At 39.2% G+C, this 24,868-nt stretch overlaps 1 protein-coding gene and 1 long non-coding RNA gene across 4 annotated transcripts; one reads left to right on the top strand and one right to left on the bottom strand.

Annotated features, from left to right (window-relative positions):
• Window positions 1-595: 595 nt before the first annotated feature.
• LOC311292853 lies at window positions 596-3,926 on the bottom strand. 3 transcript variants are annotated; one of them, XR_014627825.1, is made up of 4 exons: window positions 3,816-3,926; window positions 3,289-3,577; window positions 2,563-2,631; window positions 596-909 (listed from the first exon to the last, which is right to left on the bottom strand). It is a non-coding gene; the product is annotated as an uncharacterized lncRNA (long non-coding RNA). The 3 variants fall into 3 exon arrangements; XR_014627826.1 differs by lacking the exon at window positions 3,816-3,926 and having other exon boundaries at window positions 598-909; window positions 3,289-3,334; window positions 3,439-3,648; XR_014627827.1 differs by lacking the exon at window positions 3,816-3,926 and having other exon boundaries at window positions 598-909; window positions 3,289-3,647.
• A 1,025-nt stretch (window positions 3,927-4,951) lies between these two features.
• LOC311291797 (GTPase IMAP family member 8-like) lies at window positions 4,952-24,582 on the top strand. Its single transcript, XM_084411073.1, has 3 exons — window positions 4,952-5,055; window positions 20,597-21,205; window positions 21,286-24,582. Exons 2-3 carry the CDS (start codon window positions 20,611-20,613, stop codon window positions 22,947-22,949), a joined length of 2,259 nt encoding a protein of 752 aa, XP_084267199.1. The 5' UTR covers window positions 4,952-5,055; window positions 20,597-20,610; the 3' UTR covers window positions 22,950-24,582.
• The last annotated feature ends 286 nt before the right edge of the window (window positions 24,583-24,868 follow it).

Genomic DNA, 24,868 nt, shown 5'->3' with positions numbered 1-24,868 from the left:
AGGTTTAGAAAAAAATACTGTTATTTTACAGATTTTTCCTTGTTTGAATTAAGGTATTTTACCTTAATTTTACGGTAAGTGGTTGGCAACTTTGCTGCCAGACTTTTTACCGTTATTTTACGATTATTTTTTTACAGTGTAAAACTTTTATTTTATGGATTTTTCCAATATTATAATGACCAAACACCTTTAATAAAGTTATGGCACTAAAAGTTCTACTGAGAAACACTGTTATTTTACAGGTATTTCCTAAATTATTACAATTAAACACCTTTAATAAAGTGACGGCACTAAAAGTTCTACTGAGAAACACTGTTATTTTACAGGTATTTCCTAAATTATTACAATCAAACTCCTTTAATAAAGTGACGGCACTAAAAGTTCTACTGAGAAACACTGTTATTTTACAGGTATTTCCTAAATTATTACAATTAAACACCTTTAATAAAGTGTCAGCACTAAAAGTTCTACTGAGAAACACTGTTATTTAACAGACCTTTCCTAAATTATAACGATCAAACACATTCAATAAATTGTCAAGACGTGCTCAAGAATGTAATAAAACAGTTTTATTTCAGAAGACAAAATAAGTCTGTAAAAAAACTGTATAAAACTGATTAAAATCATCTCAAACTTTAATTTGCAGCACTTGTGTTTACATATAATTTATTAGTATTTAAACAATGTAAACTTGTAATCTAAATAAAATGGAATTATTCAGACCCCTGGGGGTCACATAGTTCTGCATAGTTCTGATATTAAATATTATATGGTCTTTACATTCAGAATCCTTACTATACAAGTTTATTAATAAGTTAAATCAAAACATACAACAAAAGTGTACCAGAAGTGACAGATACAGCAAATAAACAGCAATCCAGCAAACGGCCAGTAATCAGCTTGGTGCATCTGGGAATAAGAAAAAAAGGACACACTATGATTCTCTCAAAATGATTTAAATTATTTTTGTTTCCTTTAAACAAGCTTAATACATTTTTATTTAAATTGTCTGTTTGTCTTCTGATTTGTCTGGTATCTAAAACTTATGTCCGATTGAAAAATGTGCATCACCAAAAGAAGGAACATGTAGATTCACAACAATGGACATTCTTTTTCATTGCAGGGTAAACGCGTAAAAATGCCAATTTGTATTACAAAATAAAACCAACAATATTTGTATTAAATGGAGGTGTTTTCAGACTGCTGTGATATGGGTAATGAGGGTCTTTCTCTCATTCTTCAGGGAATTAAATATATGATATGTGTTTAAAAAAAAAGAAGGTATATTCTCATTGTGTGAGATTATTAAAGTACTTGAGATAGTTCACCCAAAAATGAAAATTCTGTCATCATTTACTCACCATCATGTCTTTTCAAACCTGAAATGTCTCTCTTTTGTCAAGCATTAAAATTATATATTTTTGAAGAATGTTGGCAACCAAAAAATGCATAAAGGTTTGGAACAACATGAGGGTGAGTAAATTATTTGGGAGAATTTTCTTGTTTGCCTGACTGTGAACTATCCCTTCAGGTCATGTGTGCCAAACTCCTGGAGGGCCAGTGTCCTGCAGAGTGTAGCTCCAAACTGTTTCTGGTTATCCTGAGGATCTTTATTAGCTGGTTCAGGTCAGTTTAATTAGGGTTTGAGCTAAAATCTGCATGACAGTGGGCAAATTCCAATCAAAAGTGAGCATCCCTTTGCCCTGGGTTTTTTAATATATGCTTAGTAAGGGGCCGTTTACACGACTCAGTTTCCAACTAAAATCGTCTCGGTCTAAACTACTGAAATGTGAATCTGTGAAAACGGTAAAGGCATGCATATGCGTATTATGTGTTTAGTCTATAGGCATGCTCAAAAATTCAAAACTCAAATTATTCTGTTAAATTGAACTCTTCCACAATATCTAGTCTTAAAATGAACCACTGGGACTTGCCATCCTAGGTCACATTACCATAAATATAAAATAAAATTACTATAAGATAAAATTACTTCAGTTAAAGGGATAGTTCACTTTAAAATTAAATTTAAATTAATGGTAAATATATTTGGTAAAATACCAAAATTTAATTTCAAAGTGAACTATCCCTTTAATTTACCATCGCATGTACCCTTTGCTAACACATTTAGACTACTCTCCCTTATGCTGTCCGAAAGGTATATGATTTTCTTTCTTCAGATGAACACAAATTTTTGAAAAAATAAACTAGACTTTTAGAAAAATTATCCATCTCTTGTGTTCGTGTGTCGAATAATGCAAGTGAATAGACAACAAAATGCTTAAGGTCAAAAAAGTCCAAACACACATCCTGACAATAATCCAAGAGCATTGTAAAGCTCATATGATAAGTGCATAAAACTTCCTGTGTGAACAACACAGCAGGCTATTTGTAGGCTGCATGTAGTTTCTGGAGCATGCACTTGCATTATATTGGCTTACAATAAATGGATCATTTTTCAAAAAATCTCTGTGGAAAGAAAGTCAGATATACATCTGGGATGGCACGAGGGAGAAAAAAAAAGAGAGAACTTTTTTTGTTTTATATACTGCAGTGGATACTTACTACTGAATGATGGGCTTGTTTCTCTGTTGGTGCTTGGTCTGCTCCGTAAACATTGTTCCAATGCTTGATCTAAAAAATATAACAAAAATATAAAAAAAACATTTTTTTTTAAAGTGTGTTAATTATTACATGTGTGTTAACAGACTATTGATCAGGGTGACATAGGACAATTTTTTTATGTGTTCCTTAAGTGTTATATAAATCTGGAGAACCCTTACTAACATTAACCAGAGTTTTGCTATACTAACCAAATGGTAATAAAGTACTGTAATCAATCCACCATAAAAACATGGTTTCTAAACTTTTACTATGATAAAAACCAAGGTTAATTTAACAAAGGACCCTGGGAACATGTCATTAAAAGAACAGCTCATCCAAAAAACAGAGTTCTCTCTTTATTTAGGCCTACTCCATGTTGTTCCAAAACTGTATGAATCTCTTTTGTAGAACCTTAATTAAGATATCTTGAGAAATGCCTTCAGTGTTTTGTTTTCCCATACAATGGGTTCCAATGTTGTTTTATTCCCAACATTCTTGTGTTTCACATAAGTCATACAGGTTTGAAAATACTTTCATTTTGAAAGGACAAATTTTTGGGTCAGCTAGGCCTGTGAACTCAAGAAGATAGATAAAATATTGTCTGGAGGGTTTGAACCAGTGTGCCTTTGAGCAGAGTTTACATGTTCTGCCTCTATTTCACGTGTATTTTAATATAACAATACTCACCGCATCTGAAGATCATGTGGCTGGATCATATTTATTCCCAAAATTCCTGGATCATGAGGGAAACACACACATACACAGCAATATTAGCTATTTGTATATTAGCATTTTACTAACAGAGACATTTGCGAAAGCTTGCAAAATTGTACTCACCAACTTCAAAACATATTATGATGACTGATCGGTAACGTTAGGCCTAACGTTATAACGTATCCCGCGATCAACAACTATTCAAAAGCCTAGTTTGCATATTCTTCTAGAGTCAAAGAGTGTGGTTCAAGTCCCTCTCCGTCTAAAGAGACAATGTTCTCAGTCATTGCAGTCAAAAACTATGCCGAATTATTATTATTTTTTTTAACTAACGTTAAGTTAACGTTAGCTGACAATATTTACACATGCTAGCAACACATAACATTAGCCTAAACATGTATATCGATATAGCTCTAATCGCGTTTAGATTCTCAATTTAACACACTATATTTTGATGTAGCAGAATTGTTTTTATAAAATATAAAGTTATTTAACATTACCTTCCGCAGATTGCAATATGTCCGTTACACGTTGTTATGCGTTGTCCATATTCCTTATTTGTTTGTTCTTCATTTACATCCCGCAGCTCGCTCAAAATAGAAATGTAGCAGTCCGATGTAAAATAATCCATGTTTTAAACAATATTTGCCACAGAATCGACGTATGCTAGAACTGAAGATCCCGAGCAGCAGCACATACACACACACACACTCACTCCAACAGACATATTCAAACTTGACCAGTAAAAGGCGCGCATAGTTGTCATTGGCCAGATTCCTGGATGACAGTCTGAACAACCAATCATGCTCAAAATAACTCGGAGAGACAGCCAATAATGTGGTAACATTGCAATTACAGGAAAAGATGACATGTTTTAAAAGAAAGAATATGAAAAAATATACACGTGCTATTTATTTAGCTGTATTTGTAGGCTGGCTGTTATATTTATTCAATTGGTTAAATGGCGTTTTCATTGCAGTGTATGATTAAAAATTAAACTTAAAATAACTTATATAATAACAACATATATTTACCACTGCTCTGCTAAACAGCAATTTAACAGAGCAAACAGATTATTAAACAGAGCATACTGCCTATGTATTCATAAAATTCTGTATACCTACATGAAAAACTAATGGATTGGTATAGCCTACTCTGGGTGACATTACTACATCCATGTGACCCATAATGACCCTTTTGCACTTTAACAAATGATTGACCTTTCCTTTAGAAACACTCTTATGCCTAATAATGTCTTGCTTTTCACCCTGTGTGGCACTGTTACTGTACACAACCTGTTGGTTCCAGTTCTGGTTTATTTCTTTGCTCTTGGCTGACATGTGACATTGCTATGCAAGAGCTGTACAGTCCAGGTTCAGAAAGTAAAAGTCCTCCTCAGTATTTTGTTCAATCACCTGGATTTGCTAATGCAGACATGGGAGAGAGAACTAATTAGTGAAATCAGCTGACTGAGTTCATGGGTGGAATAAACATATGGCAGGACTTTTACTTTCTGACCCCTGGACTATACAACTCTGTTAGCAACGGCCCTGAAAGTGAAAGATATAATAGTTCTGCTTTCCTGTAAGTCACATGCTTGTGTGAACTCTCCTTTGGGGAGGGCTGACATAACAAATAACAGCCACACAGAACAGCAAACCACAGTCAATCTTAGACAGACCAGACAGCAACTAAAATTCACAACTAAAAAACATCTTTGTCAAGTGAAGTACTTTTCAGGTAAGCTTAACTCCTATACTGCTAATTTCCATTTATTATAATTAAGTTGTGCAAATGACAAGTAAAATAACTGTCACAACCGCTGTGTGAGAAATGAACTGAGTTATTGTTAAGAAGTGGAACAATCATTAGTAAAAATAATGTTGAGCAATTAGATTGATATTTGATACTTACTATTATATCATTTAAAACACCATTGTTAAAACTGTTAATCGCGTTCATAATTTGATTAATTTACATTAATTCCTCATTTACCAAATTAACTTATTTAAATAAAAATGCATTTTAATGAAATCAATAGTTGTATTTTAAAGTCACCATGATGGTGGTTAGCGTTTGCTTTAGTTGTGCACTTGACTCTTCTTGACTCTTTAATATAACCATTTCTCTGGCTGCCATTGCTGTGTGCTTATAAAGTACAATTGTTATAGCTATAACCTAGTAAAGCCATGAGATCAGGTGATGTAGTGGTGGAAATTTTGATTCATTCTAGAGACTCGTTTATTCTCAGTTCGTTCACCATAATGATTTTTTTCAGATTCAATCAGTGACAGTTTCTTCATATTACATAAATAATGCAGCAGGTGGCGAAAAAGAGTGTATTATGCTATGTTTTAACGAACGTATACTTGTTACAAACAAAACTGATTTGGCTTTGTTAAAATGTGTGCCTTATTTACTAAATTAATAAAATAAGTCTAAACTAGATGTACCGCATCGCGGTACAAAATATGACCGCCGCTCAGGCCTGCACTGGCTTTCCACAAAAATAAATGACGTGGAGTAATTTGGCTGTATTGCGTGTTTATGTAGGCTATATACCTAAAAAAAGTAATAGTATGTGCATGTCTGTCTGTGTGTGTGTGTGTGTGTGTATGTGTGTGTTTGTGTATGTGTGTGTCTGTGTGTGTGTGTGTGTGTGTGTGTGTTTGTGCGTGTATGTATGTGTGCGTACATGTGTGCGCGTGTGTGCATGTGGATTTGTATGTGTGTGTATGGGTGTGTGTCTGTGCGTGTGGATGTCAGTGTGTGTGCATGCTTGCGTTTGTTTGTATTCCTGCATGTGTGTGTGTGACAGTATCATCCTAAACCAGCAACCCTTCGCTCAACAGCACCATCTACAGGCCGATGAGTGTACAGTCACTAAATGTGCACATAAATGAATTTATTTTATACCCCCCCATGGATGAAATTCTACAAAACTTAGCAGAGGATACCCCCAGAGGATGTCAAGTTAATCATACACATGAAATATGGTGCAGCTCTGAACATCTCCACTGAAGATAGGGGCGATTAAAGCAGAATAATACTGCATTTTCATTTTTTATGGGAGGGGCGCAAATCACAAACTGATTATGGGCTAGGTTGATGTGGGCCCTTAAGAGCAACATACCATAAAAATTTCTTCATCCTCTGTGCCACGGTTCAGGTAGTTATTTAGGAAAAACTGCATTTTTTTGGGTTTGGGGGGGCCCAGCGCGGGGGGGGGGGGGGGGTGGCCCCCGGGGACCAAACGAAATTTTTCCTTAGAAGTCTAGTGGGGCTACATGCCCACCAAATTTCATGTTCCCCGGTGTTTCGGTGTCCCTGGTATCGTTGACGAAAAATTTAAGGGGGCCCCAGCGCGGGGGGGGGGGAATGGCCCCCGGGGACCAAACGAAATTTTTCCGTAAAAGTCTAGTAGACGAACATACCATAAAAATTTCTTCATCCTCGGTGCCACGGTTCAGGTAGTTATTTAGGAAAAACTGCATTTTTTTGGGGTTTGGGGGGGCCCAGCGCGGGGGGGAGTGGCCCCCGGGGACCAAACAAAATTTTTCCGTAGAAGTCTAGTGGGGCTACATGCCCACCAAATTTCATGTTCCCCGGTGCTTCGGTGTCCCTGGTATCGTTGACGAAAAATTTACGGGGGCCCCAGCGCGGGGGGGGAAGTGGCCCCCGGGGACCAAACGAAATTTTTCCGTAAAAGTCTAGTAGACCAACATACCATAAAAATTTCTTCATCCTCGGTGCCACGGTTCAGGTAGTTATTTAGGAAAAACTGCTTTTTTGGGGGTTTGGGGGGGCCCAGCGCGGGGGGGGGAGTGGCCCCCGGGGACCAAATGAAATTTTTCCTTAGAAGTCTAGTGGGGCTACATGCCCACCAAATTTCATGTTCCCCGGTGCTTCGGTGTCCCTGGTATCGTTGATGAAAAATTTACGGGGGCCCCAGCGCGGGGGGGGGGAAGTGGCCCCCGCGGACCAAACGAAATTTTTTCCGTAAAAGTCTAGTAGACCAACATACCATAAAAATTTCTTCATCCTCGGTGCCACGGTTCAGGTAGTTATTTAGGAAAAACTGCATTTTTTTGGGTTTGGGGGGGCCCAGCGCGGGGGGGGAGTGGCCCCCGGGGACCAAACGAAATTTTTCCGTAGAAGTCTAGTGGGGCTACATGCCCACCAAATTTCATGTTCCCCGGTGCTTCGGTGTCCCTGGTATCGTTGATGAAAAATTTACGGGGGCCCCAGCGCGGGGGGGGGAAGTGGCCCCCGCGGACCAAACAAAATTTTTACGTAAAAGTCTAGTAGACCAACATACCATAAAAATTTCTTCATCCTCGGTGCCACGGTTCAGGTAGTTATTTAGGAAAAACTGCATTTTTTTGGGTTTGGGGGGGCCCAGCGCGGGGGGGGGAGTGGCCCCCGGGGACCAAACGAAATTTTTCCGTAGAAGTCTAGTGGGGCTACATGCCCACCAAATTTCATGTTCCCCGGTGCTTCGGTGTCCCTGGTATCGTTGATGAAAAATTTACGGGGGCCCCAGCGCGGGGGGGGAAGTGGCCCCCGGGGACCAAACGAAATTTTTCCGTAAAAGTCTAGTAGACGAACATACCATAAAAATTTCTTCATCCTCGGTGCCACGGTTCAGGTAGTTATTTAGGAAAAACTGCATTTTTTTGGGGTTTGGGGGGCCCAGCGCGGGGGGGGGGGTGGCCCTCGGGGACCAAACGAAATTTTTCCGTAGAAGTCTAGTGGGGCTACATGCCCACCAAATTTCATGTTCCCCGGTGTTTCGGTGTCCCTGGTATCGTTGACGAAAAATTTACGGGGGCCCCAGCGCGGGGGGGGAAGTGGCCTCCGGGGACCAAACGAAATTTTTTCGTAAAAGTCTAGTAGACCAACATACCATAAAAATTTCTTCATCCTCGGTGCCACGGTTCAGGTAGTTATTTAGGAAAAACTGCATTTTTTTGGGTTTGGGGGGGCCCAGCGCGGGGGGGAGTGGCCCCCGGGGACCAAACGAAATTTTTCCGTAGAAGTCTAGTGGGGCTACATGCCCACCAAATTTCATGTTCCCCGGTGCTTCGGTGTCCCTGGTATCGTTGACGAAAAATTTACGGGGGCCCCAGCGCGGGGGGGGAAGTGGCCCCCGGGGACCAAACGAAATTTTTCCGTAAAAGTCTAGTAGACCAACATACCATAAAAATTTCTTCATCCTCGGTGCCACGGTTCAGGTAGTTATTTAGGAAAAACTGCTTTTTTGGGGGTTTGGGGTGCCCAGCGCGGGGGGGGAGTGGCCCCCGGGGACCAAACGAAATTTTTCCTTAGAAGTCTAGTGGGGCTACATGCCCACCAAATTTCATGTTCCCCGGTGCTTCGGTGTCCCTGGTATCGTTGATGAAAAATTTACGGGGGCCCCAGCGCGGGGGGGGGGGAAGTGGCCCCCGCGGACCAAACGAAATTTTTTCCGTAAAAGTCTAGTAGACCAACATACCATAAAAATTTCTTCATCCTCGGTGCCACGGTTCAGGTAGTTATTTAGGAAAAACTGCATTTTTTTGGGTTTGGGGGGGCCCAGCGCGGGGGGGGAGTGGCCCCCGGGGACCAAACGAAATTTTTCCGTAGAAGTCTAGTGGGGCTACATGCCCACCAAATTTCATGTTCCCCGGTGCTTCGGTGTCCCTGGTATCGTTGATGAAAAATTTACGGGGGCCCCAGCGCGGGGGGGGAAGTGGCCCCCGCGGACCAAACAAAATTTTTACGTAAAAGTCTAGTAGACCAACATACCATAAAAATTTCTTCATCCTCGGTGCCACGGTTCAGGTAGTTATTTAGGAAAAACTGCATTTTTTTGGGTTTGGGGGGGCCCAGCGCGGGGGGGGACTGGCCCCCGGGGACCAAACGAAATTTTTCCGTAGAAGTCTAGTGGGGCTACATGCCCACCAAATTTCATGTTCCCCGGTGCTTCGGTGTCCCTGGTATCGTTGATGAAAAATTTACGGGGGCCCCAGCTAGGGGGGGGAAGTGGCCCCCGGGGACCAAACGAAATTTTTCCGTAAAAGTCTAGTAGACCAACATACCATAAAAATTTCTTCATCCTCGGTGCCACGGTTCAGGTAGTTATTTAGGAAAAACTGAATTTTTTTGGGTTTGGGGGGGCCCAGCGCGGGGGGGGAGTGGCCCCCAGGGACCAAACGAAATTTTTCCTTAGAAGTCTAGTGGGGCTACATGCCCACCAAATTTCATGTTCCCCGGTGTTTCGGTGTCCCTGGTATCGTTGACGAAAAATTTAAGGGGGCCCCAGCGCGGGGGGGGAAGTGGCCCCCGGGGACCAAACGAAATTATTCCGTAAAAGTCTAGTAGACCAACATACCATAAAAATTTCTTCATCCTCGGTGCCACGGTTTTAGGTAGTTATTTAGGAAAAACTGCATTTTTGGGGGTTTGGGGGGGCCCAGCGCGGGGGGGGAGTGGCCCCCGGGGACCAAACAAAATTTTTCCTTAGAAGTCTAGTGGGGCTACATGCCCACCAAATTTCATGTTCCCCGGTGCTTCGGTGTCCCTGGTATCGTTGACGAAAAATTTAAGGGGGCCCCAGCGCGGGGGGGGAAGTGGCCCCCGGGGACCAAACGAAATTTTTCCGTAAAAGTCTAGTAGACCAACATACCATAAAAATTTCTTCATCCTCGGTGCCACGGTTCAGGTAGTTATTTAGGAAAAACTGCATTTTTTTGGGTTTGGGGGGGCCCAGCGCGGGGGGGGAGTGGCCCCCAGGGACCAAACGAAATTTTTCCTTAGAAGTCTAGTGGGGCTACATGCCCACCAAATTTCATGTTCCCCGGTGTTTCGGTGTCCCTGGTATCGTTGACGAAAAATTTAAGGGGGCCCCAGCGAGGGGGAGGAAGTGGCCCCCGGGGACCAAATGAAATTTTTCCGTAAAAGTCTAGTAGACCAACATACCATAAAAATTTCTTCATCCTCGGTGCCACGGTTCAGGTAGTTATTTAGGAAAAACTGCATTTTTTTGGGTTTGGGGGGGCCCAGCGCGGGGGGGGAGTGGCCCCCGGGGACCAAACGAAATTTTTCCTTAGAAGTCTAGTGGGGCTACATGCCCACCAAATTTCATGTTCCCCGGTGCTTCGGTGTCCCTGGTATCGTTGACGAAAAATTTGCGGGGGCCCCAGCGCGGGGGGGGAAGTGGCCCCCGCGGACCAAACGAAATTTTTCCGTAAAAGTCTAGTAGACCAACATACCATAAAAATTTCTTCATCCTCGGTGCCACGGTTCAGGTAGTTATTTAGGAAAAACTGCATTTTTTGGGGTTTGGGGGGGCCCAGCGCGGGGGGGGAGTGGCCCCCGGGGACCAAACGAAATTTTTCCTTAGAAGTCTAGTGGGGCTACATGCCCACCAAATTTCATGTTCCACGGTGTTTCGGTGTCCCTGGTATCGTTGACGAAAAATTTAAGGGGGCCCCAGCGCGGGGGGGGAAGTGGCCCCCGGGGACCAAACGAAATTTTTCTGTAAAAGTCTAGTAGACCAACATACCATAAAAATTTCTTCATCCTCGGTGCCACGGTTCAGGTAGTTATTTAGGAAAAACTGCATTTTTGGGGGTTTGGGGGGGCCCAGCGCGGGGGGGGAGTGGCCCCCGGGGACCAAACGAAATTTTTCCTTAGAAGTCTAGTGGGGCTACATGCCCACCAAATTTCATGTTCCCCGGTGCTTCGGTGTCCCTGGTATCATTGACGAAAAATTCAGTAAGGTGACAAAAAAAAAAAAAAAAAAAAAAACTTTGACAATCCCTATATGACCGCTTTCGCTAGCTACGCTAGCGGCGGTCATAATAAGTGGTTCAGAGACCAAAGCAAGGTTTTCTTGCATAATTAACATTTTAAATTGTTTGGTCAGACATACACATTCATAAATCTGGGATTATATTAAACATTGAGTTATGTTCTGTATGTTAAATATGAATATAAAATGTATGTGCACACTTGTAACTGCGCTTTGAATGAGATTGAATCACAAAATGACTGATCTACCCAGTAGGCTACTCTCATTCATTTCATTCACGAACGAAATGTACCCGTTTTCGTTCACGAACGAGATCTCTCTCTCGTTCAGACTAAAAACAGAGCGATCTCGGTCAGTGATGGGCGTATTCGTTCAGTAGATCCAACCAATTACATGCCCCTTCACAGCCCGAACTGAAATGCTATTTGCTGACGTTACGCAAATGAGACCTAACCATCATATTTTTTGGTTTGTTTTAGTTTTTAGAGAAGTGCATTACATGAATAAAACGTAATGAATTCATTTTTGATAATACAAAACGAACACAAAACACCAGTGCTTACAGTAGCCTACTGTAGCCTACAGTAGTCAAGTAAATTGTTCAAAGTGCAAAATACCACAAAACTAAGTCTAAAACACACAAACAAAATATAAGAAAAGCAGGTAAAGAGAAGTAAACAGTCAAGTGCCCCCCGCCCACGTAGCTCAAACCAAGTAAAAAATGACAATGTTAATTTGTCTTTGTTACATTTAACCATCAGCTTGCGTTATTAAACTGTTTTCAACAATGGGAAAGTGTAAATTTCTTTCTTTGATGCAAATATGCTGACTACACAAACCTAGCCCTATCTGTTCGCCATCCATCATTATTCAAACAACTGGTTCTTTTCGTTCACGGACAACATACCAGTTCGTTCAACTCTCTCTCTCTTGTTCAGACTCAAAAGCAACTCAGTCACAGTCAGTGAAGGGCGTTTTCGTTCACTACATTCAACAAATCACATGCTCCTTCACATCTCATACTCGAAGGCTATTGGCTCGAGGTTTAGTCATTCTTTGTCAGGTTGAAAACACAGAGCCGTGCTGCGTTCCAGTCCACTTTTAGACACGCACTTGCAAACTTCCCTAAGCACTTCCCCTTGGGGGAATCCCTGCCGCCATTTTGAAGTGCGTTCCACTTCGTTAAGTGGACGAGGGAAGTTTATATGGACAGACCCTCGTTCCCTCGATTTTGACCGAGGGAGCGAGTCTGCTTCAAATGTACACTTCAGGCACCTATATGTCCCACAATGCAGTACGATTGTGCCGTCACCACATCAAAGAGTGTAGAAGCCCAAGAGGCGAAACCAGAGAATGTCTAATAGGAAGAGAATTGGCACTCTCTGCTTACTTCCGGTTTCTGGACTGGCTGCAGTAACACGTCTCTGTCCATGCGGGGGCGCTCGCAGGCGAGTGCAGAATGAATGGAGGTCTATGGGGAAAAACCCTCAAAATCCACTTTTCTCAGGATATAATTTTTTGTCTAGTAATTTGAATGTTGTATTCGAAAGGAGATGCAAAGAAATTACACATTGCTGGGTGTTAGATTTTTTAGAGTCACTTATTTGGTTTAAAAAGTCTTTTAAAATGTCAATGACGTCAGAATGCTGACGTCATTAGCAGAATGCTAGCGTGTTATGGGCAACAACAACTCAACCTGTAAGAAATCGAAAAGAAATAAGTACTCGTTCATTCAACTTTCGACCTATAACCCATGTTGAACTTGCAAAACCTACAATAAAATCTGAGATTTCTCAACGGCAATCGGGTGAAAGAGACAAATTTAGCCGCCTAGCCCCATAGACTCCCATTCAGTCTGCACTCGCCCGCGATCACCTCCAGTGGAATTCTAATGGAACTGCAACCAAGATCGATATAATGGGGCTAATAGGAAGTGCCAAGGCTCTCCGTAGACGGGCTCTGGCGAAGCTCAATAGAACGCTCCATAGCAACAGTTGTTCCCATGACGTGACGGCGCGGCCGCCATTATGGACTGAAAACTGAAGGAAAACGCCGAAAAATAATGGGAGTCAATGGCACTGAAAAACTTAATAAAACAAAACCTTAACATAACTTATTTTTTTCTGGCCGTCATATCTAAATATGAAAACAATTTAAAATACATTAATGAGGATGACAGACGTTAAATGACGTTAAATTACAGAAAATTGCATGGCCTAATTACCCTTAGGAAAATAGTATTTTGGGACAAAATATTACTATAGAAGTACTATAAGACTACTATAGAAATACTATAGCGGCTCTAGGATATTATAGAGGATATTATAACAGAACATAACATACTTATGTGATGTTCTGTAATACCGCTATAATATTTTAAAGCTGTTATAGTATTTATATAGTAGCCTACACTGTAAAAAAGAATACATTGATTTTATTAATATCTAATTAATAAAAATGAGGCAACAGATTACAAGCAATATTATTAATTAAATTTAACAAATTAGAATTGAGTAATAATTAGTCAAATGAATTCCTTAAAAGTTAACCATTTAAAATGAGTAAAATTTACAAAATATCTTTTATTGCCAACATTGAAGACACCTGGTGTTAACAAGCAGAATCACTGAAGGAGAAAACCATAATTAAAGTCACCATTGTGGAGATCAGTGTGTGTTTTAGTTGGGCTCTTGACCTTAAATTATTAACTTTAAGTTTGTTTGGCTGCTGTACATGAGTTATAACAGCCAGATGAACAAAGAGAAAAGATGATCTGATGGTGTTGGTTGTGATTTAACGTAATCATTATTTCACAATCGTTAGACCTGAATTACTGAACCTCATATAGAGTCCAATTTATGAGTTAAGTTAACTTTATTAACTACAGCAGTATAATATTTTTAGCCTTTTCAATGAAATCCAAATGATCAAATCAATAATAAAAAATAAATAAGAAAAAATTTTTAGGCACAAACACACATCAAGATTTTACTTATGAATCTCAGCAATGGTGACGAACAGATCACCTCTGAACATAAGCTCATTATTTATTCATGCAGCAATGCATGATGGGAGCCATGAATGAGTTTTGATTGGTGGAACCCAGAATGCACTGCAACATGCTTTATTATTGTCACCATTGTTGAGAATCACAGGCTGATTATTGATGTCTGTGTGTCTCCTTTTTATGTAAGAGAAACTTTTTAGAAATTATTTTCCTTACATTGTAAAAGTTAAAAAATATTATGCCAAACAAGGCCGGTGCTGCTATAATTAATAAAGTAAACCTAACTGATAAATTGAACTTTATATGAGTTCAGCGATTCAGGTCAAATGATTGTGAATTAATGATTATGTTAATACACAACCAACACCATCAGATCACCTTTTCTATTTGTTCATCTGGCTGTTATAACTCATGTATAGCAGCCAAACAAAACTTAAAGTTAATAATTTAAGGTCAAGAGCCCAACTAAAACACACACTGATCTCCACAATGGTGACTTTAATTATGGTTTTCTCCTTCAGTGATTCTGCTTGTTAACACCAGGTGTCTTCAATGTTGGCAATAAAATATATTTTGTAAATTTTACTCATTTTAAATGGTTACCTTTTAAGGAATTCATTTGATTAATTATTACTCAATTCTAATTTGTTAAATTTAATTAATAATATTGCTTGTAATCTGTTGCCTCATTTTTATTAATTAGATATCAATAAAATCAATGTATTCTTTTTTTACAGTGTATAGTCTTATCGTACTTCTGTAGTATGTCCCAAATTACTATAGTATTCCTATAAGATTACTATAATATTTTGTCCCAAAATACTATAAGATTCTAGTACTTTTTCGTAAGGGTATTTCCCCCACCGAATCGGCTTCATTAGCCTACCACTTACGGTTTGCAAAGATACAATTATACAATTACTGCAAACCTTTAATCTATCAATATTTTTGTTCTATTATGCATTTTCCTTGTTATATGACTAACAGAAATTCATGAAATAATATAGGTTATAGGCAGACACACAGTAATTAGATATAGGCCCAAGTAATACGATATTTATTCAAATTAGTTAACATCACCATATATATGATTTGGAAAAATAAATAAATAAAATTATAAATGAACATTTCTAAAAACAGTTAATATTTTACATAGAATATCACAAAAATATTAACAACTAGTTTTTTCAACATCTTCAGTGAAAGTGCACACAGTGAACGTTTCAATGGCAAGAAAAAAACAATCTATGAATGTCCTATTACAGGCGGAAAGGTACAAAAAAGATGTGCAATCTAGCAAGTGCACATATGAACTATAAACACCTACTAAAATGGATTTTGCCATTGACTGGCGCTAACGATTTCAGCAGCTTTCAGTCCATAATGGCGGACGCGCCTCCGCAGCGCCATCTACAGACTGTTACCCATAACACAACAGAGTTTCGCCTCTTAGGCTTCTATAGCCTACTCTTTGACCACATATCTCGTCTAATCACCACCACACAGACAACTCTATGATATATTAATTATAATGTTTTAAATTTAAAACAACCCAAACACACCTATAAACATTTGGATGCTGCATTAAACAAATTATTAAAGGGAATTTTTTTTAAATAATAAATCAACTCCACAGCTGATTCCAAGTGATCAAGGGCTTAGGACGTTCCAGTTCAACCCATTGCAGTTTCCGCCAGTAGTGGGCACTCGCAATGACGTACATCCGAGTGAACGAGACGAAGGGATGTTAGCGAGTGAAGGGCATGACAATTTTGGACTGGAACGCAGCACTGGTTCACTGAGCTGCGCGTGCGCTGCTAATAGCGCCGCGCTGCTGTGGAGGGAGGGATTTTTCAGTGAACTGTACGAGTCAATGGATTACGTGAACGAGAACGATTCGTTCACCTAAAAGATTAGTTCAAAAAGAACGATTCGTTCACGAACGTAACATCACTAAGGTGATGTTGACTGTTTATTGATGATGATGATGATGATGGTGTCATCATGTAATTGCATGATCTTGATCTTATTCAGCGTTTATAGGAGTCCATTTCTGTCCCCCAAGGTACAATCTACATTAACGTACCCCATAGGGCTTATTATTGGACCTCAAGGTACCTATATGTTCCCAAGAATTAAAAGAACATGAGGCAGATTATGTTAATAGGAAGTCCTTTCACAGTCTTAATGTTCAGGCTATGAATATATAGCCACCATTAGAAAGGAGCGAGAACCACCACAAAACCAGCTTCTGGAACTGACCCGATCACACTTGACCACCCAGCTGGTGCAGATGTAGACGCAATCACCATACAAAATTACACTTAATAAAAGCACATTGAAGCTGCAGATAGGTCTCAAACTGTTTTATTGGTTTTGTGGGATGGGAGGGAGAAAGAGAGCAAGAGAAAGTTGCATTAATCAATATTCATGCAAAAAATTTGTTACAGCTATTTTTTTTTTGATTTTCTCAAATTGTATTTATGATTTAGTTAAAACCATGAATTTTGATTTAATGTCAAACCAAAATGTTATTTTTTTTCCAACTCAACTCAACTCAAGAGTGTTAAAGTTAATGAGATGTGCTAGCAAGATTCTAGTTAACATCAGGTGTCTTCAATAATGCTCAATCATCACTCAATTAATCACTTAATTATCTCATTAACTTTAACACTCTTGAGTGTTAATTTAACACTGGAGTTTTTGGGTCCGTGTAACGCTTTGCAGTTCTCTGTTCAATTTGCACCATCAAAATTAACCAAATGAAAAATTGGCTTCAAACTTTCATTTTCCATTTCTTTGGAATAATTCACAAACAGATATTTGTTTCTCAGTTTAATTTTCAATTCTACAAGCTGGGTTATTGCGTCCGAGTCTGATTTTTGAACAAACATAAAAAATTACTCATTGCTGTGATTTTCCATTTCTCTGTGTTTTGCTCGCGGTTGGACCGTACCAGTTCCACTGGGGGGTGGAGCGGGGGGTGGGGATGCATTAACCATAGGCATTAGAGCGCTGTAGCATTATGTGTATGGCATGTCTGGGTCTGTCCATGATTTATCGCAGTGGTGTAGTCTACGTGATACGCAGGTAGCCTAAATACACCATATACCCACTAGAAAAGGCCAAGTATTTCCGTATACCCACTTAAAAAAGCGTGAGGATACGTAACAACTTCGTTTTGTGTCAGAACTTTAACACTTTCATTAATAAATTCACCCCGTCTGTGTTTGCGAAGCGACACGGATCGAATCGCGGAATCCAGTCACAAATAGAGCTTGCTAAGCAGAACGTCACGGAATTTGGCTATTTTTGAATGAATAAATCAAAAGTAGGGTTGTACAATGAATCAAATCTCGATATGGACTAGTGTCTATGAATATTAAAGTTAAAAGAGACTGCAATTTTTCTACGCGTCTCTGGGAATGAGCGCAGTGTGTGCTCCACTACGCGCGCGCGCGCACACACACACACACACACACACACACACACACAGAAGCACGCGTGACTCACGCTCGTGGTGTTTTCAGCGTTTCACTGTATTGAGACATGATGTAGGATAGGATACACGTGCACTTTCATCGCAGAGCTGCTATGAGAGTCACTTCATGCGAATTTCACCATTTCATTTGACAAAACTATGGTCATTCATTCGTTTCATATAGGCTACAGAAACTGTAATGTCTTTATGACAACCTGTCAAAATAAAAGTTCGGCACTTAAAGAAATTATAACAGAATATTATAACAGTTATATTACAGTATAGCCTACTCACTACAAAAAACTAGACACCAATGATTTATCGACATGTCAGACATTGGCAACGCGCCAGCTTTAGACACGACATTCTTCTCTTCTTTAGCTATAGTTCTTTTGAGGCAGTTTCTTTCTATCGTTTAGCCTAATTTTAATAACGACTGTCAAGAGCATATTATTGTAACACTTGAGTGGTTGTTAATGCGCAAGAGCGAATCTCTTCGCAGGCGAATTTCCTTCTCTCTCACACGAATGTCGGGTTGCACTTTCAAAATTCGCTCTGCATTCGCTGACTCGCTGAGATATTGCGCGTGCACGCTCAATCTTGGTCCTTTTGACTCAATCTCCATACTTTTTATATAATTATCTAACCTCTTTTATTTAATGTGTTTATAAGTTGTCGACAAACAGAATAAGCCATCACCGATTAAATAACATAAGGATTTATTAATAGCTAGCCTACTATTATAAGTAATCATTAGTAGGCTAGCCTAATTATTGTTTTAGGTCAGTGATGGAGTACTCGAGTCCCTATTCTCTGGACTCGTGACTTGACTTGGACTCGCGGACTGATGACTCGTGCTTGGACTCGGACTTGAGGATAGCCTAAAATCGGACTTGAGCATTCATCAAATGAATGACGTTGGATGAAGTTACTGACCAAATAGGTTATAAAATTTTGATTTAAGATGTTACACTTTTCCTGTTTCGGGCTCCAAGACAGGCCGGGATCTCTTTTTTCCCGCATAAGAACGAGCAGAGAGAAAGCCCCGGCCGCGTGCGCACTCACCATCTTCAAACGCTACAGCGCTCTGCCTATGGTTAATGCATCCCCACCCCCCGCTCCACCCCCCAGTGGAACTGGTACGGTCCAACCGCGAGCAAAACACAGAGAAATGGAAAATCACAGCAATGAATAATTTTTTATATTTGTTCAAAAATCAGACTCGGACGCAACAACCCAGCTTGTAGAATTGAAAATTAAACTGAGAAGCAATTATCCGTTTGTGAATTATTCCAAAGAAATGGAAAATGAAAGTTTGAAGCCAATTTTTCAGAAAAAAAGAGAAACACAAGAACTACTGACTTTGAACCATTATTACACTTATTATTTTACCAGTTTTACTTTATTTCTGTCATACATCTACACACGGTCTTATTTAGATTTAACAGAAGTTTAGATGTTAATGTTTTATGGAATGTCTTCGTTTCATGTCACCATTATGGTGGTCAGTGGTTGCTTTAGTTGGGCTCTTGACCCTTTACTTTTGAACATTAGTATTTCTCTGACTGTTCCAACTCTGTGTTTATAAAGCACATTTGTTGTGGCAAGAGAAACTATGACTTTGGCTGTGTTTCCTGAACGTGTTGCAAGCCTATTTACTTAATGAAATTACTAGTGACCTAAATCACTGTTCTCACCCAGCATTATAAACTGATTGTCTAAATGTTTTATTAATTTTTCACTACAGTAGTTACTTCCAGCAATGTTTTAAAGATCTGAAGGATTATTAATAACACATGCAGACATCAAGAATCTACATATGAATCTCAACAATGGTGACAATCACACAAATGCTTAATGTTGCAGTGCATGATGGGAGCCACCAATCAAACGCATCAATGGCTGACATCATGCATTGCAGCATGAATAAATTATGCAGCTTAATTGTCCTGTAATTTTCATTGTTTTTTCTGTTTGCTTTTATTTTGCTATTGTTTTGTTCTGACCTTAGTAGCTTGTTTTGTGATGTTCAGAGTTGATCTGTTTGCCACTAGTTTGTTTATTGTCACCATTGTTGAGATTCATATGTTGATTCTTGATGTCTGTGTGTTTAAACACAATAACTTCTTTGCACAAAGTATTTTCAAAATTTTTCATATTGCTGTGGGATCTCAAACTGTAGAATCTCAGAGCTACAACCACCAATACTAAAACGAGACTCAAAGATTTAGACTCTGAATGGTATCAGTGAATCAGGTCACTACATAATGATAATATCATTAAAACATATTGTGTGCAGGTCATGTTTTCTCTTGCAGTAACAAATGTGCTTTATAAACACAATGTTGGAACAGTCAGAGATAAACTAATATTAATAAAATGAAAAGGGTCAAGAGCCCAACTAAAGCAAACACTGACCACCAAAATGGTAACTTGAAAAGAAAAATTCCATAAAACATTACCGTCTAAACTTCTGTTAAATCTCAAGAACTTTTGTCGATGTATGACAGAAATAAAGTCAAACTGGTAATAATAAGTGCAACAATGTGTAATGACTCGAAGTCAGTTGTAGTTCTTGTGTTTCTCTTTTTTCTGTTATTGTTTTTTCTCTTTCCTTCAGTGAGTCTGCTTGTTATCATCAGGTGTCACCACTAATGGCCAATCATCACTTAATTAATCACTTAATTATCGCATTAACTTCAACACTGCTTCAGTGTTAACTTAATTATCTCATTAACTTTAACACTGCTTCAGTGTTAATTTTTAACACCCTGTAGTGTGGACACATATGTACACTGAGGAGTGTTAATTTAACACTGGGGATTTTGCTGTGTGGTGTCCAGAAGTCCTGTGTGTTAATCTGTGCCTGTCCACAGGAGAAGATCCATTTGTGGAAGATTCAAAAGATTCTTACAGATGTTAAACATCTAATAATGAACACTAGAAAAATTGTATAACACTTAATTCTTCCTCACACTAAGTTGTTAATTATTTTTAGGCTATGTACTGAAGATGGGAGAAATAAATACAGAACTGAATGCACGTTTGAATGTGGTCCTACTGGGGAAAACCAAGACTGGGAAAAGTTCAACAGGAAACACAATTCTGGGACGAGAAGCTTTCATCTCAAAGAAAAGCTCTGGATCTGTTACTCGAGATGTTGCTGTTGAATCTGGAACTGTTGGTGGCATTACAGTCACTGTTTATGACACACCAGGATTATTCAACACACACGTGAGTGACGAAGAGATTCAGCAGATGATAAATGAAAAGGTTCTTCAGAGATGTGAATCAGATCTCTGTGTGTTTCTGCTGGTCATCAAAGCTGACAGTTTCACTGAAGAAGACAGAAAAACTATGGAGAAGATTGAGGAGCTGTTAGGAGAACAGCGCTTGGAGAAAACCTGGATTCTCTTCACCAGAGGAGACGAACTGGAGGAAGGAAACACAACTATAAAAGAGTTCATCGATGACACTGAACCACTGAAGAGACTCGTTCAGAAATATGATCAGAGATGTCATGTGTTCAACAACAAGAAAAGAGGACACACTGAACAAGTTCAAATGCTGTTTATAAAAATACTTAAGCCATATTTTGACGTACAGGGTGAGTCTTTAATATTTCAAAAAAAATCTTTGCTGTGAGTTTGTTAAATTCTTTAATATTTTCTCTTTTTTATGATGTAGAAGGAAAAGTAGCAGAGACATTGAAGCCAAATCCACTAATGGGAAAAATACCAGACAACATTGAACCAGATGCTCCTGCTGACAGTCCCTCATCCAGACGGATTGTTTTTCTGGGTAAAAGTGGAGTTGGGAAGAGTGCAGCTGGAAACACAATACTGGGACAGAGAGAGTTTAACTCTGTGATGAGTACTAGTTCAGTAACCCGTGAATGTTCAGAGAAACACGCCACTGTTTCAGGCAGATCTGTGTCTGTAGTTGATACTCCTGGATTCTTTGACACACAGATGAAAACTGAAGAGTTAATGATGGAAATAGCGAAAAGTGTTTATATATCCAGTCCTGGACCGCACGCTTTTATCATTGTGTTCAGAGTAAATGACAGATTCACTGAACATGAGCAGCAGATTCCTCAGATCATTGAGATGATGTTTGGTAAAGAAGTGTTAAAATACTCCATCATTCTCTTCACTTGTGGAGATCAGCTAGATGGAGAGTCAGTAGAGAAACTCATTGAGGAGAATAGTGCATTAAGAGATGTAGTTGATCAGTGTGGAGGCAGATTTCATGTATTCAACAATAAAGATGTGAATAACAGAGATCAGGTGAATGATCTACTGAAGAAGATTGACACAATGATAGAGCAGAATGGAGGAGGACATTACAGTAATCAGATGTATGAAGATGCTGAGAGATTCAGGCGAGAGGAAGAAGAGAAGAGACTGAGAGAGGAAGAAGAGAGAAAACTACAAGAGGAGAAACAAATACAAGAGGAGATTGAGAGAGTGAGAAAGGAGACAGAGGAGAGATTCAGAGCAGAGATGGCTAAATTAGAGAGACAGAGTGAGGAAGAACAGAGAAAACAAGAGAAACAAAGAAAAGAGGAGATTGAGAGAATGACAAAGGAGACAGAGGAGAGAATCAGAGCAGAGTATCAGAGAAAACAAGAGGAGAGAGTGAAAAAAGATGGTGGATTTATGCAGTTTTTTTACAAGAATCAGCGTTATTTTTATTTTGCAGCTGTTGCAGTTGGCATTGTTGCTGGTGGAGCTGTTGGTGGAGCTCTTGCTAACGCTTTTTTTAGTGGAGCTGTTGTTAAAACTGCTCTTTGTGGAGCTGGAGCTGTTATTGGTGGAGCTGTTGGTGGTGGAGCTGCAAGTGGAACAGTTGCTGGAGCTGTTGGTGGAGCTGTTGCTGGAGCTGCTGTTGTTGGAGCTGTTGGGGGAGCTGTTGCTGGAGTTGTTGCTGGAGCTGGAGGTGTTTCTGGAGGTGTTGCTGGATTTGTTGCTGGAACTACTGCTGCTGGAGCTGTTGGTGGAGTTGTTGGTGGTACTGCTGCTGGAGCTATTGTTGGAGCTGTAGGTGGAGCTGCTGTTGGTGGAGCTGATAGTGGAACTTTTGCTGGAGCTCGTGATGGAGCTGTAAGTGGAGCTCGTGATGGAGCTGCTGTTGGTTTTGTTGCTGGAACTCTTGTGGGTGGAGCTGTTGTTGGAACTGCTGCTGGAGCTCTAGGTGGAGGTGCTGTTGGTAAAGCTGCTATTGGAACTTTTTCTGGAATTTTTAATGGAGCTGGTGCTGGAGCTCTAGGTGGGGCTGTTTCTGGAGCTGCTGTTGGAGCTGCAGGTGGAGCTGCTGCTGTTGGGGCCGTTTCTGGAGCTGTTGATTGACTTAGCCAAACTGATTATCCTCCATACACTGAAATACATGTTTTGTCAGTTCTACTTAGAAAATCTACTTTATGTAGTAACATCTACAATAACTGGTTTTGTTGAAATTAAATAAATTATTTAAGATTACTGATTATAACTGAGTTCAACCAACCTGAAAAAAAACAAGGTTTTATTGAAGCATATCTGTCAGTAAATAGGACCTGATTTTTCCAGCAATGTAAAATTACTTTAATAATGTAAAATAAGTTTGATATAATTATTTTTTTGTTTTATAGGATGAAAGTCATTTTCACTTGGTGTAAATAAACTCAAAAAAAATAATAATAATAATAATTACCCTTAGCTAATTGAAGTCATTATTACACAACATTTAATTTAGATCATTCTAAATAAATCAGTTTAGTTGGATTAACAGTGTTGTTCATCATTATGTACACTGCATATAAGGGACCACTATGTAAAGACAAGTGTCAGTAATCAGCATCGAACACTGAGTGTCACAGCCTAAGCGCAAGAGCTAGCACAGCAAAAACTCCAGATGAGATAATTAAGTGATTCATTGAGTGATGATTGACCATTATTGAATACACCTGATGTTAACAAGCAGAATCACTGAAGAAGAAAATATTCTTTAAGTCACCATTGTGGTGATCAGTGTCTGCTTTAGTTAGGCTCGTGACCCTTAAACTATTTACATTATATTTTGGTTGGCTGTTGTATCTGAGTTATAACTGCCAGATGAACAAATAGAAAAGTTGATCAGATGATGTTGGTTATGTTTTGACATAATCATAATTTGACCTGAAGCACAAATCTCATTTTGAGAGTTATGTCTACCTTTATTGATTATAGCAGCACTGTGATTCTATAACAAACAAGTTTCAGCATTTTCAATATAATCCAAAAGATTTCTTAAAAGTTGTTCTGATCAAAAAACTTTGAAAATTGCTTTATTGAGACACACTGACATCAATAATCAGCCTGTGAATCTCAATAATAAAGCATGTTGCTGTGCATTCTGGGTGCCACCAATCAAAACCATTTATGGCTCCCATCATGCATTGTGGTATGAATAAATTATGATCTGAATTGTCTTATTAATTTCCTTTCCCTAATTGAATATTCTGTTTGTCACCATTGTTGAGATTAATACACTGATTATTGATGTCTGTTTGTGCCTAAAATAAAGATTTTTATCTTTATCAGAACAACTTTTAAAACATCCTTTGGATTATTTAGAAAATTTTGGATCGTATGCTGTAGAATCACTGGGGTGCTGTAATCAGCAATATACATTTAAGACAGAGATTAGACTCTAAATGAGTGTAACAATTCAGGTCAAATGATGATGATGTCAAAACATAACCAACACCACCTGATCAACTTTTCTCTTTGTTTATCTGAGAGTTATAACTCAGACAGCAGCCAAACAAAAACTAAAGTTAAACATGTAAGGGTCACGAGCCCAACTAAAGCAAACACTGATCACCATAATGATTAAAAAGTGAATTAAAATTTCAATAGTGTGCTTTTTTGTCATTTGTTGTGTATCTTTGGATTATGTTGTGTTGTAAATAAATCCAAACAATCAAAAAGCCATTCTTTTTTTAAATCTCCTCATTCTTTGTGCAAGGTTGCTCAGAATGATAGGGCCTGATAGCTCCTAATAGGGCCATTAGGGGAGGGCCTTTGTCTTTCTCAGGTGTGAAAAACATACATATTAATGATGTGTACGCCTCTTCGCATAAAGCTTTCTCACACAAAATACGTCTTACAAATTTTAAATAAATATATTGTCTTCTCTGAATGAGCAGTCAGGATGATTTTCACATAGTTTTGAAACAAATATTCTAGGCTACGTGATACAATTTTCAAAAGTCTTATGAATAAATAATCAGTATGGGTTTCATGACCTT

Source organism: Rutilus rutilus (genome assembly GCF_951802725.1).
Source record: "Rutilus rutilus genome assembly, chromosome: 1".
In the NCBI taxonomy this organism is placed as follows: domain Eukaryota; kingdom Metazoa; phylum Chordata; class Actinopteri; order Cypriniformes; family Leuciscidae; genus Rutilus; species Rutilus rutilus.
Note: the sequence above shows the minus strand (reverse complement) of the source record. Positions and strands in the feature narration are given on the sequence as shown.